The sequence below is a fragment of the Syzygium oleosum genome, unplaced genomic scaffold, assembly GCF_021117445.2.
Source record: "Syzygium oleosum isolate NSW1041296 unplaced genomic scaffold, Sole_v2.1 Sole_v2.15, whole genome shotgun sequence".
Taxonomy (NCBI): domain Eukaryota; kingdom Viridiplantae; phylum Streptophyta; class Magnoliopsida; order Myrtales; family Myrtaceae; genus Syzygium; species Syzygium oleosum.
Genome location: NW_026607499.1, coordinates 6,674,151 through 6,690,779, shown reverse-complemented (window position 1 = coordinate 6,690,779; position 16,629 = coordinate 6,674,151). Strand labels below are relative to the sequence as shown.

At 41.0% G+C, this 16,629-nt stretch overlaps 2 protein-coding genes across 4 annotated transcripts; both read left to right on the top strand.

Annotated features, from left to right (window-relative positions):
* Nucleotides 1-1,310: 1,310 nt before the first annotated feature.
* LOC115675610 (uncharacterized) lies at nucleotides 1,311-4,804 on the top strand. Its single transcript, XM_030598333.2, has 4 exons — nucleotides 1,311-1,850; nucleotides 2,177-2,329; nucleotides 3,878-3,949; nucleotides 4,069-4,804. Exons 1-4 carry the CDS (start codon nucleotides 1,677-1,679, stop codon nucleotides 4,735-4,737), a joined length of 1,068 nt encoding a protein of 355 aa, XP_030454193.1. The 5' UTR covers nucleotides 1,311-1,676; the 3' UTR covers nucleotides 4,738-4,804.
* Nucleotides 4,805-7,504: 2,700 nt separating this feature from the next.
* On the top strand, nucleotides 7,505-16,111 carry LOC115675410 (uncharacterized). 3 transcript variants are annotated; one of them, XM_056318206.1, is made up of 17 exons: nucleotides 7,505-7,701; nucleotides 8,305-8,562; nucleotides 10,517-10,638; nucleotides 10,735-10,823; nucleotides 10,900-10,935; nucleotides 11,149-11,242; nucleotides 11,871-11,913; nucleotides 12,024-12,124; nucleotides 12,822-12,886; nucleotides 13,041-13,537; nucleotides 13,634-13,721; nucleotides 13,793-13,954; nucleotides 14,176-14,744; nucleotides 14,841-14,979; nucleotides 15,057-15,125; nucleotides 15,249-15,380; nucleotides 15,678-16,111. In XM_056318206.1, the coding sequence occupies exons 1-17, from the start codon at nucleotides 7,532-7,534 to the stop codon at nucleotides 15,789-15,791; spliced, it is 2,748 nt and encodes a 915-aa protein (XP_056174181.1). In that variant the 5' UTR covers nucleotides 7,505-7,531; the 3' UTR covers nucleotides 15,792-16,111. The 3 variants fall into 3 exon arrangements, with proteins under 3 accessions (XP_056174181.1, XP_056174180.1, XP_056174182.1); XM_056318205.1 differs by having other exon boundaries at nucleotides 15,246-15,380; XM_056318207.1 differs by having other exon boundaries at nucleotides 7,632-7,715; nucleotides 8,323-8,562; nucleotides 15,246-15,380.
* The last annotated feature ends 518 nt before the right edge of the window (nucleotides 16,112-16,629 follow it).

The following is a 16,629-nucleotide window of genomic DNA, read 5'->3' as shown; positions in this document are numbered from 1 at the left end:
TCCCATTGAAACATTCAAACGTCTTGGTTACCCACCCATGAACAAATAGCCTCAGATGAAATTTGGGAAAAGTGGGCTTTCACCCTCACGGCCTTTGGCGAGGGCTAGACCCTTGTGGCTTGGGCGAGGGCTATCCTTGCCGGATGTGTCAAGGACTTAGACCCTCGCCTATGGCCGGTGAGGGTTGTGACGCCCTCGTTGGCCCTCGCTCGTGGCTAGTCGCCGGCCACGGGCCGAAGGTAGGAGAAGGGAAAGGAAAAAAAGTCCACATTAACGTTGGTTGTTCCATGTAGGACGGCCGGTGTCCACGTTAGCGATTTCCATCTTAAGTTGGCCGGATGAACTAAATTAGTATCAATGTGAAAATGTTTATGACTAAATTAGCCAAATTAAAATGTTTTTTTTGAATTGGAACAAGACTTTTTTTGGTACTTTTCCGATGAAATTCTCCCTTCCATGTTCTCGTAAACTTATGGTCGGGGACATTTGATAAGACTCCAATTGACATCGAGTTGATGGCGTGATATGGATGCGCGCGACTTCACCGATATAAATCTCTCGAAAGTTCGCCAAAAGACGGTATTAAAATTGGGGAGGGGAATCAACCAAGCAAGAACGACGATCGAGTTGCTTCTCTCGAACTTGACCGACAAAATCGATGGGCACATCATACAAGGTTATAGTCTTATCCAGACTGTCTATCCGAAGTTCGCACGTGGTTTTAGATGGACCGGACATCTTTTTGTCTTTTACTAAAAAGCGTGAAAAAACGCCCGGGGCGGGGGGGAATCGATTGTGTGATGGCCAAGCAAAGGATGAGGAGGGAGCAGAGCCCCCCACGTTTGACCAGGGGAGGGGTTAAAAACATTGACTTTTGCTGGGGACGTGTTTGGGGCTTGCTGACTCAGCTCCACGTGCTCGTCCTTAGAGCGGTGGGTAGGTAGGAGGTACCATCCCAGAACTAAATAAATACCCCATATACATATTAATATATATATTTAAAATAAAAAGTGTCTGAACTCTCCTTAAGCACTAATTAATTAAGAAAAGAAGAGGGAGATTAATTCCGAAATTAGCATTAAACCCCCATTTCTCCCAGATTTTTCACCGCGTTGACCACCTTCATCGCCTTCCGTCGTCGTCGTCCGTCCATGTCCATATCCATGGAGAGCTCTTTTTCCACCAGCCCCCCATTGTCCAGATTTTAGCTCATGCATGACGATGATTCTTCGAATCCTCACCCTCATGCCCATCCCCATCCCCAATCAATCCATCAATCAATCGAAATCGAACCAACAGTGATCTCCCCCCCACTCCCCTTCCCTCCCAAACCTAACCCCCTAGAGGGAAAAAAATCCCGCAACCGCATTTCAAATCATCCTAGATTTCCCCCTAACCTCCGTTGATCGGAAGATTAGGTCGCTCCTCGTTCATTGCGCTCAAGAATCCGATCGATTCCTCCTCCTCCTCCTCCTCCTTCTTGTTGTTCTTCTTGCGTTGGATTGGATTGGGTTGGGTTGGGTTGATCGGCTGTGTTGGGATAGGGCCGGCGGACCGGGATCCGATTCGGGCATGAGCTGCTGCTGCTGCTGAGGAGGAGGAAAGGAGGCTCCGTGATGCGCGATTCCCAACAACCCTGAGAACGCATCGCGTCGCATCGTCGCCACCGCCATCCCATGTTGAGCTCCTGTTGCTCTCGCTCCCTATCCCTCTCCCCTCGCCCTCTGGTCTCGCCTTCCCCTGCCGCCGCTCGGTTTCGGGTACCGGCGAGGCGGGCGGCCGCGTCGCTCGCGCACGCCCTCTCGCGCGGCTCCGGGGTCTCGGGCTCTTGCTGCAATCGCGCCAAAAATGTGAGCTTCGATCCGCCTTTCGATTCGTGATTTCCTCGTCGCGGCGGGCGGAGGAATATAGGGGTGGTTGTGATTGATCGTTTTTTTTGGCGGATTTTCGGCCGTGCATCGGGATTGCGTTTGCTAATAGTTGGTTCGATTTGATTGCGTGTTTCTTCGATAAAGTTTGCTTTTTGTGGTGGCTTTTAGATCAAGAGAGAAGGTTTAGTTAATCTTTTGTTTGCCGTGAGCAATTTCTTTCTTCTAATTGGGATAACCGGTCTCTAGTTCACGGTAGTTGTTGATTATTTGCTTGACGTCTTGGTGCTGCTCTGATGACCATGCAGAATTGGAAGATTTCTTGCTTCAGGGACCAGAATTTCTCTCCAGATAGTCAGCGATTCAAATTCATTGAAAATGCTCTGCCGGAAGAACGTGCCGAGCCTGAATTGAATGCTGAAATAGCGGTTCAGAAGGACTGGAAAGCGAAATTTAGAGAGGTAGGTTATTTCTTCTTTCCTTTTTTTCAAATCGAATCATTCTGAGGCATGTGGATGAGGAGTCTCATTTGGTTACTGAAAAGAGAATGTGTATGCTTAGGAGTCTAATCAAGTAGACATCTGCTGCTTTACGGAGTTGGAGAGGGCTGAACTTTTTTACATGTACGAATAAATGTAGGAACAAGGGTTTGGCTTAGTGATGGTCTTTTCTTCAGAGGCTTTGGGATTAATTTTGATTCCGTTCTTCCGCCCTTCGCACACTTTACCTAGCCTAAAATACCAAAGCCGGCTTTCCTTTGCCATGAAATTCTGTGTATGCCTTTATTTGGTTGAGGCTTTGAGCAACGTGTTAAAGTTATATCCCTTGTTGGAAAGCTAGTTCTGTCTTATCCTCTCAACTGTGCTGTGAACATCAGTATACCGGATCACAATGCATGTTTAGAGTCAATTGAGAGAAACAATACAAAGCAATGTGAAGCAAATCGAATAGTTAGGAAAGAGGATAATGTAATTGCTGATATGCAACACAGACATCTAGAGAGTCCGAGCAGTTGTGGGAGAGACTTCTGCTGAAAATGGCCTGAGTTGTTCGGGTCGTTCCTGGTCAATTTAGTGTGTAAAGTAAGTTGAGTGAAAGCTCTGGAATGGGAGCACAATGTTAGGTTGAGCCGTGAAGATATCCAAGTACTTAAGGGGGTTGAGCATGGTTTGTTATCCTTAACTTGAAAGAATTCTGGGGTGATGTCGGATACTGTTGAGAGTGTCAACACCCACTGGCTGCCTGCAATTTGTTGAAAAAGTCTTGTTGTGATGTTTGTATATGCTTAGAACATTCAAAGTATTTTGGGCATCTCTTGCGTTGTTGATATGGAGAAGCAAGCCAACCACTGATTGCTTATCAATGGACGCAAACCACCTAGTTATAGAACATATTTATAAGATACTTTCTCCTTGAATGAGATGAAGGTCATAAATCATAATCGCTTGTCACTCATGAATTCTGGCTTTTCCTATGTTTGAGACTTAACTGTCTTGACTGTAGGAATAGTTTATACTAGAATTCAGGGTCATGCTGAAGTAACTAGGAGTACGAATGTGAGAGTAGATGCAAGTAAAAGCATTCATGATATAAAAATTCAATCCAATTGCATTTTGGAATTGCAGTAGTGAGGGTGAGAGAGGAGCTTTCCATTTTGATGTTGCTTTTACCAGCATAAAGAAGCCAATCCTTGGCCTTGGGTGTAGTTACATTCCCTACGTGTAAATTTTAAAGTCTGGGGAGGATTTATGAGAGGGTAAAAGAGGAGGAGACCACAGGCCGAAGATTCATGTGATCATTCCCAGAATGAAGATTTTAGGTTTTGTTCTCCCGTAACTTAACAAAGAGAAGCTTAGCTGTATATTAGAGCAACATAAAACAAGAAATGAATAGTTTTGCGGCATCCTAGTTTTAAGTAAGAGTTTCATGTCCCGACACATCACATTTGAACGCCTTCAGGTTTCTCAAACTTCTACAGGTTTCTCAGAAATATTTTGGTTATAATGCAGGCTGTAAATGCATTATTCAGAGCAATTGGAAGGCCTTGGACCGTGCCCTGGACAGCAGAGACAGTGTTAAAGGTACTTCCTTTTAGTTGCTATAAATCTCCATGTGCATGAGAAGTTCTTGGTCAGAAGTTTGGAGTGATCAGAAGTTCTTGATGGTTGAAGGTCTGAAGAATTCTTCAATCGTGATGCAGGTTATGGTTCTTTGGGTTACCTCATTCTGGTTTATAGGGACATGGCTGGTTCCATTCACGGTGCATATAGCAGGTTTTAGCAAGGAATCTTTGACTTTCAGAGGGCAGGCACTCTATAGCCTCTTGACTGATGTGACTGAAGGCATTGCCGGAATTTTGATCCTACACCGCTGTCTCTCACGGTTTTATCCCCTTCCGTCTGATTGGTTTAGTTTCAGTCTAAAAGGTAAGTGGCAGTTTGACGTCGCACTTGGGTGCCTCTTGTTTCCTCTGGTCAATCGCCTCTCGCAAATCAACCTTGATCTATTGCCGATTCTCCCCTCTACACCTGTAACACTATCAAGTGTTGAACAGTCAATTATGGCACGGGATCCGATCGCGATGGCACTTTATGCACTTGTAGTAACGGTTTGTGCTCCTGTATGGGAAGAAATAGTGTTCCGGGGTTTCCTTCTTCCTTCGCTTACAAAATACATGCCTGTTTGGTGTGCGATACTGGTGAGCTCAGTCGCCTTTGCTTTAGCGCATTTTAATGGACAGAGGATGCTTCCTCTCATCTTTCTCGGGGTGGTGATGGGTCTTCTTTTTACGCGGTCAAGGAATTTATTACCATCCATGCTATTGCATAGCCTCTGGAATGCTTTTGTTTTCTTTAGTTTAATGAGATAGCTTGTAGCTTTGCATGTAAATTAGTGATCAATCAGTAAAGTTTTCATCCAAGCGTTAATTTTGTCCAGGGTTGATGTGCAATTTCACCTTAGTTTGCAACATAATAGTAGTGTCTTACTGAATTATCTAGGAAACCTCATCTTTAGATTAACAACAATTAGTTGTTTATTCACATTTCTTGTAACGGTTGAATACCTGGTGCTTTTGTGAATGACAAGATCCGAGGGACAGATATGCAACGCGAATTAAAGTTACGCTGCTTTGCATGTACGAGGATGGAAGAAAACGAAAGCAAAGTATATAGTTTGTGGGGTTGGCTGAAGCTCCGGGCATGAGGTAACGGCTATTGTTTTGTGTGATCTATCTGGTCTGATGGTTGGACCCGAAGCACGTGATATATAGGTTGTCTTGTCACTTGATCAATCGGTGCGTATTTTTGTGTCATAAATTCCTTCCGTTTTCTTTCAAGATGGTAACATTGCACATGCGATAATTGATTTGGGTGGAAGAAAACTAGGGCCTTATGACCCCATAGGTCAACTATATCGACGGGCCGATGAAACTCTTGTCTAGGACCGTTTCCTGAATAAAAGGTCCGACGTGAATCTCGGTCTGAAGCGCTCGTGATTGTACTTGCAAGAGTTTCTCCGCGCTTGGCTTGTCCGACTACGTAAGCATCGGATTTTATCGTCCCTCCCGAACTTATCCTAGACTAATTTCTTATTCAGAATTCATTCAGTCATGTTGACTGATTGGCCTATAGAGGAAGATATTCACAGGAAAATTTCTCTGAATTGACAAATCGTATTAAGCTCAAATCGCATAGTTCGGTCTGGGAACGCAGCTCAGACTTCGAGTTTCTCCGTTCTCTTTTTCTGGGCAAGTTTTCCCACATTAATGGGCATCATAACACCTTCCCACCACGAGGGAAAGGTATTTCAAATTTTCATCTATTGGGGGTAAATCCTCTGAATTAAGCTACTTTGTCAATTAGGTCATGGCACACCATTGAATTACAAGTAACTAAGATGTAAGTCTTTTTTTCAATAGAAGGATGTAAGTTGATATGGATGATTTCAAATTGTGAACATTTATTTTACAGGAATATGTTTCTCCTCTTGTTTGGGGGTGAACCGCGACCTCCTTATCTGACGCTTCATCGCTCAATCCCAAGCCTACCCCACTAAGCGACGAAGTGACCAGTGACGTTTGATTATCTATAATACTCATGAGTTGAAAGATTTTTAGGCCCTTTATTATGACACTAGCGAGATGCCCTGTGCATTCCACGGATCTCTAAAACTATTGTTATATCATTTTAGACATGGGTGTTGACATGAATGTTTGCAAGAGAAATAATATGTTGAAAATTTCGAAGCACTTAGTTTTATTTTTACACTATTTCGAAAACCCAAGGACTCAATCGTATGGGTATGTAAAATACAAGATCTCCAATCCTAGCAGGAAAGGGAGGGAAATGGATACTCAATTTCAAGTGAGTAAACATAATTCCATACTCGATCTCATGGATACATATCGAATTTTGTGGAAAGCCGTATTCGATGAAAGTTGTATGTATGGCTTGGAGGGAGATCTTTCTTTCATATCTTTCGAGATCCACCCTAAATATATATTCACATTAATCAAATTCTCCGCTAGAGTTTAAGTAAGATTTTATCTAAAGTTGATCCGAACTCCATCATTTAGGTTGATCCTCCCCATTTATCTTTTAATATGAGAAAAATTATAACAAAAGTACATAACAACATCTTGAGAACGTCAAATAATATTAATCAAAAACACATGAAAGCACAAAGTATGCAAGCAAATGCCCCTCTCTTGTTAACTTTCCCCCATTGGCGGAATCTTCACTTTGGAGCCATTGATGTGGTGTGAAAATGGGGAGCAAGCTATTTGTGGAGAATTTTCTCGAAAGCAAAACAAACTAATTTCTTCTCTGTTCTTCATTTGCTCGTCTTTGTTTGTGAGGAGACAGAGGTAATCTTTCAGAATCATCTTCCAATTCCATATATTACACTATCCTTTTAATGGAAATTCTCTATTTTGTTTTGGTAATCTGTTGATGTTTGTTTATTCTGTTTTAGCAAGAATTGATGGATAGTTTATATCACAAAAAGAATTATTGGATATCTTAAGCATATATGCAATATTCAACGAGAACTGTTGGGTTAAATATGAAATTATCAAGAAGCGAGAGTGCTTTCAATGTGTCAATCACATCTAAGATAGGAATCAAGGCAAATAGAAACTGTTACTTCATATTTGAATAAAAATATCAAATCTTTTTTTTCATATTTGGGATATTCGAATTTTGTGAATTGTCTTGTCCAACCATAAGTTGAAGTGCAACACTCTTGAAATTGATATGAACTTGTGACATTGTGATTGTTTAACGCAAGATTTATCGAATTTAAGATCTTTAACTGCTCGGTCAACCTCTAGAGTATATTTTCGAGCTGTGACATGCTAAGATAAATTACGATAAAAACTTAACAAGATTATGATCGATGGAGCTCGAAAAACTGTGGCTCTCCGACGATCATAAAGCGTCTTCGGACAAAACCCAGTTCGTGCAACAATCCCTGGATCATGCCGAGGCAAAGTACGTGGACGCCTCACCAGTGTCACCACCTTTGTTGGGAAATGGGAAAACTGAACTGTCGAACCGCATGGTGAAGAGAAAATATACCTTCAAGAATCCGACACGTTGGCTGATTGGTAAGGACACTCTCCCTCTTGCTCACTCACACTCTCTCTCTCTTTCTCTCTCGAAATGGAGGTAAACCGAGGCGAGAGAAACTGCCTAGCAGGGTCCCTCTGCTATATAGCGGGGAGGAACCGCCTCATCATCAGCGGTAACCTCTCTGTCTCGCTCTCCACCATTCTCAGCCCAAAAACTCTCTGTCTCCTCTGCGCCAACTGCCGCGTATCTCGCATCGGACGGTGCGTTTCTTGGGGTGGTTCCCGGTTTGCAAGATCCGCTTGTTTCGCCTTCACACGTTCAGATTTTAGCACCCGCTTGTCAGTTATCACTCTGCCTTCTTGGTTTTGTCTGAAACGTTTTACATGTCTGCCGTGTACAGGGACGCGATGGTATCATTTCTTACGTTTCTTCTCTCTCTCTCTCTCTCTTTCTCTCTCGAAAGTTGCAATTTTTATGGTGTTACTGGGATGTTCTGAGTACTCCCAGAGCCGTCAAGTCTTCTTTTTGTTTTAGGTGTCGAGTCTCTGTTTTTGGTTTGGATGAAATCTGCTACTGGAGGCTTTTCTCCTGAGTTCCACTTGTCCTGCTAGCGTGATTTCCCTGGTAGATGGAATTTTTCTTGTCTTCCAACATTTTCTGCGAGCAAAATCTCCAAGCCTTTCGCCGTACATTTTTAGTAAGTAATAATAGTGGAAATTAGGAGAACAGGGGATTTTTTTTGGGTCAAAACAGGGGATTTTATTGGGTGCTCTTTCTCTGAACCCATTTGTCTGATCTTTAATAGGCCCACGCCCTGTTTGATTATTTGTTTGTGTGCACTAAAAAGATGATCCTTTTGGCAGGTTTTTGAGTGTTAAGAGAGAGAGAAAGAAAGAGCAGGCAATGGAACAGAAACACATATTGCTGTCAGCAATAGGTGTAGGAGTAGGAGTTGGGGTGGGGCTGGGAATAGCATCAGGACAAACAGTGAGCAAATGGGCGAATAACGCTTCTTCCTCAGACCAGGCCACTGCTGAAAGAGTGGAGAAGGAGATGCTCAGGCTGGTGGTTGATGGCAGAGAGAGCAAAGTCACTTTCGACCAGTTCCCTTACTATCTCAGGTCACAATGACATTCTCTCGCTTCCATCTCTGGTTAGAAAGTTTTTTTCCCCTTTTTAGAGAAAAGTGAATGCAACCCAATTATAATAGTGTTGAACAAACAAATGGATATTCTTGTGAAGACGGAACAAACGCTGGTGCAAGAATTGTCTGGGCCTCACTTTTTCAGTGTTTCTCTTTTCCTCTTTTGTAATGATACTTGTGTGTTCATGTGCATCTGTCCCACTTGATTGGACAGGGTTGATTATTGCACCTGGTCCTAAAGAGGCCTTGCCCAAATGATATGGGTCAAAATTTAATTGGTTTTTGGTCCTACAGGCTAAGACAAATATATATAATCATGTCAGATAGGGAACGACACTGTTTTTCTGGATTCTCTAGTGGAACTTAATCGCTATGATATGTCTTGGTAATATCTAGACATCGTGAGCGAACAGAATACAGATAATATCTTTAAAAAAAGAGGTGTCCTCGAATAAAGCAAGTCTGTTTTCAGTGAAGCCCTGGCCAGTTTGTTCATTACCTTTCTTTTGTTTTTAGGAGTTTACCCTAATATTGTTTGGTCTTTAGTGATCCTGGCAAATTGATTTCTGGCCTGCTCTTTGTGTGTGCCTGTTTTTCCTATAAATTGCTGCTCTTGGTTTTGTTGCCCTTTATCCTTGAGGAATATAACATTCTTATCCAGATTTTTTTGGCATCTGTGGTTTTTTTATAATTTTCAACTGCTTAGGTGAACTGTTGCTCTTTGTGGATATTAAATATCTTTTTTCTGGGTCAGCAGTGAGATATTGATATCATAAACAAAGCAGAGGATCTCTGCTACAAAAAATGTTCAAATTCCAACAAATCATTTATGGCATCAACCTCCAGTTCCTGCAAATGGCTATCTACTGAGAGGAAGAGCCTATACTTTTTTTATCATTCTTTTGTATCTATAATAAACATTAAAATGAATCTGGGAAAATTTAACATTGCTCAAAACAACAAAACTGTCTTCACGGATCTTCTTGCCTGGCCATCCATAGATAATAAAGTGCTGCACACCAGGCAACCTTGAAGATGAGACATGGAGTAGAATTGCTTTTTCGAGTAGTACATGCCCATTGCAACTTGGAATTCCAAATAAGCAAGCCTCTGTTTATCCCACATTTCTCATATCTCTTCCTCCAGATTTTCTCAGCTATTATACACTCCATAATTTAGTGATTCCTTGATTCAACATCAGCTCCACAAAGAACACAGTCATCTTTGACAGCAACATTCTTCATCCTATCCTTAGTGGAGAGCTTATGCAAAATAGCCAGGTGACAAAGAAAGCTATTTTTCGAAATATTGATGAATGAGACTTCAGGGCTTAAGGTTCATGTAGAAAACTTTGGGGTTTTATTTTGAACTAATTCTGAATTTCTCATGCCACACGTATTTGTGTGCTATTAGTCTTTATGGGAGATTGAGAGGGTTAAAAAAAAAGCAAAGATTACGTCAATATGCTTTATAAAATTTTATAAATGAAAGTGCATGGAATCAAGAACGAACAGTTCGAGATCAGTGTGAGTGTTCTCTGGTTTGTTTCGTGTATTGTAGTTTAATGGTAAAATTCTTGAATGTGTACTAAAATAAACCTAACAATGTCCATGTTATAGTTTGTGAAAATTCTCACAATGGTCAAAGGTCTATGGGAAGAAATGGGTTTTTATCATTTGAATTTTTTAATTGGAAGCTCGGTTATCAATTTGTACTTGAATGATCATGGAGATACTTGAATTATCAAACTTTCTATAGAGTGGGAGGTGTCTGGTGTGCTTCTCTATGTCTTCGATGAGTATTCATGATTCTTTGTTTTGTGAGACTTTGAGGGCCTCCCTTGACTTCTGCTATTTCAGTTTTTTCTTTTTTTCCACTTTTGTCGATTCATAGCTACTTGCCTTTTTCTCATATTCCAACTGCAACAACAGTGAGCAGACGCGAGTTTTGTTGACTAGTGCTGCATATGTTCATTTGAAGCATGCTGAAGTTTCTAAGTACACAAGAAATCTTTCACCTGCTAGTCGCGCCATTTTGCTCTCTGGACCTGCAGGTTGGTTGTGAATCTATTATATATCAATATGTTGGTTTGTGCATGGTCATTGCAGACTCTAAAATAATTCTTCTCTCTTTCGTAATGACTTTAAAGAGCTTTACCAACAAATGCTTGCCAAGGCTCTTGCCCATTACTTCGAAGCCAAGTTGCTGCTGCTAGATGTGACGGATTTTTCTCTGAAGGTAGGTGTATGGAGTAAATGTATACATGTTGGTTTCGGTTTTGTTCTCATTCTAAAATCTATGATGTTCCTTGCAGATCCAGAGTAAATATGGAACCGCGAACAAAGAATATGTATGTCCATCTGTTTTCTTATCTTGACTCGATCAATTTTGTTGTCTTGTATACTTGTGCTTGTTTGACTTGATCCAACACATGAGCACTTGAAAATGGACGTTGCTTTACCATTGATGAAGTGTCAATGTACCGTGATTTGATATGCTTTAGTATACTAGGTAGACTTTGGCTTCCAGATTTATTCTATTAATTTGTATTATTGCTATCTAGTCTTTCAAAAGATCCCCATCAGAGTCAACACTGGAGCGGTTGTCTGGCTTACTTGGATCTTTTTCAATCCTTTCACAAAAGGAGGAAGCAAAAGGTACGCCAAGGTGGTGGCTTTGCTTCTGCTTAGAGGTTTATGTTGTGTTTTAGAGGTGGCTCTTTTTCGTTGAACACACATATCACATGTGAGGCAGTGTCACCTTGTATGATATTCTTCCGTAAACAGTGTTGAGCTGTCCTGAGAAATAAGCAATGCTACGATACATGCTTTCTTGGACTCTAATCTGTCTTTTTTTGACATAGATTGGTGAAGTACCATAGGCATTAATGTTTTAAGAGAAACATGGATCTATTTGGTCAAGAAATTCTGACAATAGACATCTTGGATCGGAGGTTTTATCTGGTCCACCGGGTTATTTAGTACAGGAGTAGTTGCCGCTTTGTTTGTCCTTTCCTTTGGGCTTCATCAAATCCTTGATCAAGGGTAGTTGGACCTTTCTGGTATTTTTTTCTTCTTGTTTCACCATTTGAACGAATCCTTCATCAGTACATTTGGTTTCTTTTCAAAGGGTACTGACAAAAAGGATGAACTAGAACTCAATGTAGAGGTCACAAGCTTTGTCTGGATAAATAGTTGGAGCATTCTTCTGACAATGCTGAAATCGACTTTCACTAGCTTACTTGATTTGCTAGTTGTTCTTAGCTACAATAACATTCTCGTGCAGGGAACTTAAGGAGGCAAAGCAGTGGTGTGGACATTGGATCAAGGTAATCTTAAGCAGAAAGTAGTAGGAAATATATAGATTGTATTTGCTCTCTCGTTCTACTGTCGATATTATTTTTTCATCTACATATATAAGCATGCTTGGGAATTCCAGGGGGACTGAAGGTCCTTGCAATCCACCGAAGCTTCGTAGAAATGCCTCGGCCTCGGCTAATATCAGTAACCTCGCGACGCAATTTGCTTCTTCTAATCCAGGTTTCTTGACTGTGCTTTTCCATGATGTGTGCTGTTTAAGTGATTTGTTATTAAACTGGCAAATTGTTGGGTAATCACCTAATCAGACTGGAGTCTTCAACTCCATATCACTTCATGGTCTCATAGTTATTTATAATGTTAGCTCTGGGTGAGCCCAGAAGTAGTTCGTAAGTTTCTTTTCCTAAAGAGTGCTATGCATAGATATAAACGATTCTTGGAGTTTTGGCACTATCTCCGTCATAGAGCTCACTTCTACATAAGCAAAATGTGGTTTTTGCATGCAAAATTTTTGCTAAGCTTTGTCTTCTCTTGCATCTAATCTTTAGTTGGATGGGAAAAAGCTGATTAAGTTTCATAAATTTCTCTTTTATAATTTATTTATTAATGGTAGATAGTCTAATCTTTCAAATTTTGTTCTTTGCATGGTGGCTAATTGGCTCTGCATTGCTGGCTAAGATTTTGATCATTTTCTGTGTAGTTTCTTTTGGCGGAACTCAAGATTTTTAAAGCTTCTAGTGTTTCATGGTGGACACAGATGATTGGTTTTTATAGAAAATTCTAGGATAACGGTGAATTTTACCATATTCATAGGTGATAGTCATTTCATAGTACCCTTCATACTTATTAAGAGAGTTCTTCCTTCGTCTGTGAAAGTCTTGTTTCTTATTTGGCTTCTCATGTTATTCCCCCTTTTTAGCTCCTCTCAAGCGCACAAGCAGCTTGTCTTTTGACGAGAAGCTTCTTATTCAATCTCTTTACAAGGTAGTTTTTCTTTTCGGATCAATCTGTCATTTATATTCATGCTTCAGGATCCTGGGAAGCCAATTACAGTATTGCAGTAACATAGCACCAAGTCAGGAACTAAGTTTTTATTTTTCTTCTTTTTATTATCTAATGCCATGGATGGTTCTTGCAGGTATTGGCATTTGTATCAAAATCCAGCCCCATAGTGCTGTATCTTAGGGATGTCAAGAAGCTTTTTTCTAGATCACGGAGGATAAACAACTTTTTCCAAAAAATGCTGAAGAAGCTGTCTGGATCAGTCCTCATCCTTGGCTCACGAATTCTGGATCCGGATAATGACTATGGCGAGGTAGATGATAGGCTTGCTGCTCTTTTCCCCTACAACATCGAGATTAGGCCTCCAGAAGATCAAAACCATCTTGTCAGCTGGAAGTCTCAGTTAGAGGATGATATGAAGATGATTCAAGTTCAGGACAATCGAATTCACATTATGGAAGTCCTTTCAGCAAATGATCTCGATTGCGATGACCTGGAATCAGTTTGCGTGGCTGATACAATGGTTCTGAGTAATTACATAGAAGAGGTTGTCATGTCGGCTATATCTTATCATTTGATGAACAATAAGGATCCGGAGTACAGGAATGGGAAGCTTCTCATTTCATCAGAGAGGCAAGATTAATATTGTTATGTTGCTATTTTAGAATGTATTTCAGCCATTTCCTTTTCCTTGGTGTGCTAAATAGTCATTAATTTGACTTGAGACAGTTTGTCCCACGGACTGAGCATATTCCAAGAAGGCAAATCTAGTGGAAAAGATATGTTGAAGTTAGAAACTCATGCTGAAAAGTCTAAGGTATGCTGAAACATCGATATCATCAAGGAGAGTACTAAATTTGCATGCTTGTACTCATATGACTCAAATAGGAAGCCAAAGTGGAAGGTGACACCACTGTGAAGCCAGAAACAAAAGCCGAAGTTCCCACTCCTGAGAAGCAAAGTGGAACTGAGACGAAAGGTGGAACTAGAGAATCAACAACAGCCTCAAAGACAGAGGGTGATAGTGCAGTGACACCATCCAAACATGCAGTAAGTTTTTGTTGTCATTTAATTCATGTTTATATTGTAGTTTTTGCAAAATTCCATCATGTAACCTTATGAGAATAATCCCTTGCGCTGTAATAGAAAAGAAGAGGAATTTTCTTTCAGTTGCATTTCAGAATGTAATAATTCTCGAATGTCAAGGACTCTTGTTCGTTGAAAGACTATGTTTGGATGGAAGGTGTGCTTGCTCATCGTTCTTGTTGTAGGAAGTACCTCCTGACAATGAATTTGAGAAGCGTATAAGGCCAGAGGTTATACCAGCGAATGAGATCGGTGTCGCATTTGCCGATATAGGTGCTTTGGATGAGATCAAAGAATCCCTTCAAGAGCTAGTGATGCTCCCGCTTCGGAGACCAGACTTATTTCATGGCGGCCTTCTGAAACCGTGCAGAGGAATATTGCTTTTTGGACCCCCTGGTACAGGGAAAACAATGTTAGCCAAGGCTATCGCCAAAGAGGCAGGAGCCAGCTTCATCAACGTATCTATGTCAACCATAACGTCGAAATGGTTCGGGGAGGACGAAAAAAACGTCAGAGCTCTATTCACTCTAGCTGCCAAAGTGTCCCCGACTATAATTTTCGTAGATGAAGTGGATAGCATGCTAGGGCAAAGGACCAGAGCGGGGGAGCATGAGGCAATGAGGAAGATAAAGAATGAGTTCATGACTCATTGGGATGGCCTGTTGACAAAACAAGGTGAACGCATTCTCGTGCTTGCCGCAACCAACAGGCCGTTTGACCTTGATGAAGCAATTATCAGACGTTTTGAGCGAAGGTACTCTTGCTTGGGTGCTTGTAAAAGAGTAGAATAGTTTTAGCTTAAGTATCAACGATGTGATAAGTTCTTAGTGATGATTGCTCCTATGCTCAGGATCATGGTCGGGCTTCCAAGCTTGGAGAACAGGGAAATGATACTTAGAACACTTCTCGCAAAAGAGAGGGTTGAAGAAGGACTAGATTTCAAGGAGCTTGCAACCATGACTGAAGGATACAGTGGAAGTGATCTTAAGGTTGTCTCTCGTGTTGCATGTTGTTCTAGGATTTGTTGTGAATTAGATGTCACTGACTCAAGATTGTTTTGTTGCAGAACTTGTGCACAACAGCTGCTTACCGGCCAGTGAGGGAGTTAATTCAGCAAGAAAGAGTAAAGGAGCTGGTAAGCGCATTAACAGTGCTAATGAATTCATTAAAATGGAAAAATATGGTGAACCTGCGACAACTCTATGTAAGATGATTGATTAATGTAACTATTCAATGGGTCTTATTCTCTCCTTAGCAGGAGAAAAACGAGAGAGCTGCAGGGGTGGCGAGTGAAGAAGGTAATCAGGATACAAAAAGAGAAAGTGAAGAGGAAATAACTTTGACTTTCAGGCCTCTGAACATGGAAGACTTCACGCAAGCCAAAAATCAGGTAACAACTCTCTCTCCCTCTCTCTGAAACTAAAACTAATCGATGCCCATCTAGGTAATTTGCATTTGAACCTGTTGGTATTGTCTTTTTTTCTTTTTCAACCAAGAACGCTGGAAATGTAGCAGTTCCTTGGCCAACTTGTACATGCCATTTCTTGTTCAATTATATTGCAGAAATTACTCGGTAATTAGTTCTTAATTGTGACATGGATGATCCTCATTGAAATGTTTTGCATACTTTTTTTCCTGGAGGAGTATTACTGAAATTGCCATTCTTCTATTGCTTTATGTCACGCAGGTTGCAGCCAGTTTCGCAGCTGGGGGATCAATCATGAGCGAGTTGAAACAGTGGAACGAGTTGTATGGGGACGGCGGTTCGAGGAAGAAGCAACAGCTAACATACTTCCTCTGAGTCCTAGTGTATTGCAAAATATAGTTTACTTGTCCTATACTGAGATTCTGATGATCTGATTGCAATTTGTAAACCTGGGAACTCTGTGGCTTGTTGCTGCCAAACCAAGGTGAAGAGTCTATAGGGTGACGAAATAAGCAAGAGGACGATGAAGAACCTCTCGAGAGAGAAAATGCTTGAATATTAATGAACTATGTGGCGATGTAGTACTAGTAGCAGTATGTGTCGGATGACAGGTAGATAGGGCTTTGCGGGACTAGAACTGGTGCAAGTAAGAATTCGCTTGCTTCGGCTGTGAAAAATTATATGCTTGTACTGCTGCTGCTTCGCGTGCTTTTACTACTTTGCATGGGGGATGGAGATGTTTGCATCTAATAGGAGCTCCTCGGCCGGAGAATAGAATTTATCGACTCCTCATATGGCGACTTCTATTGAGAAGTCAGGCACGGATGATGCAAAAGTTACATCTCTAATTGATCCAGGAACTTTGAATATGTATGCGAAACAACCGAGTATGTTCGAATGCAGATATGAGCAGTCTTAGTCGATGGTGTATTGCCTCTATAAGGTGCTAGATGCATGCGGCGAGAAAACACTGGTCGGCATAACTATAGATGTGTTTGGTTTGGCTTTTGGAGATAGCTTTTAGGAAAATGCAAAAGACTTTAGGTCAAAAGGGTTTCCGAAAATGCAAATAGTATTTTGTAAAATATAATTTAAAAACACGTTGAGAAGCAATTTTGACTTAAAATGTCTTTCGGATTAAACTACACTTTAGAAAGGATTTTTACTATATTATTTTTAAAATTCTCAAACTGTTCTAACAAAACTTAGCCTC

Bases quoted from the DNA above. Each gene is read 5' to 3' on its own strand.
- LOC115675610 (XM_030598333.2), top strand. From the start codon at position 1,677: ATGTTGAGCTCCTGTTGCTCTCGCTCCCTATCCCTCTCCCCTCGCCCT. The intron at 1,851-2,176 runs GTGAGCTTCGAT...ATGACCATGCAG, and splicing joins GCTGCAATCGCGCCAAAAAT to AATTGGAAGATTTCTTGCTT. The intron at 3,950-4,068 runs GTACTTCCTTTT...ATCGTGATGCAG, and splicing joins CAGCAGAGACAGTGTTAAAG to GTTATGGTTCTTTGGGTTAC.
- LOC115675410 (XM_056318205.1), top strand. From the start codon at position 7,532: ATGGAGGTAAACCGAGGCGAGAGAAACTGCCTAGCAGGGTCCCTCTGC. The intron at 13,538-13,633 runs GCAAGATTAATA...GACTTGAGACAG, and splicing joins CTTCTCATTTCATCAGAGAG to TTTGTCCCACGGACTGAGCA. The intron at 13,955-14,175 runs GTAAGTTTTTGT...TTCTTGTTGTAG, and splicing joins TGACACCATCCAAACATGCA to GAAGTACCTCCTGACAATGA.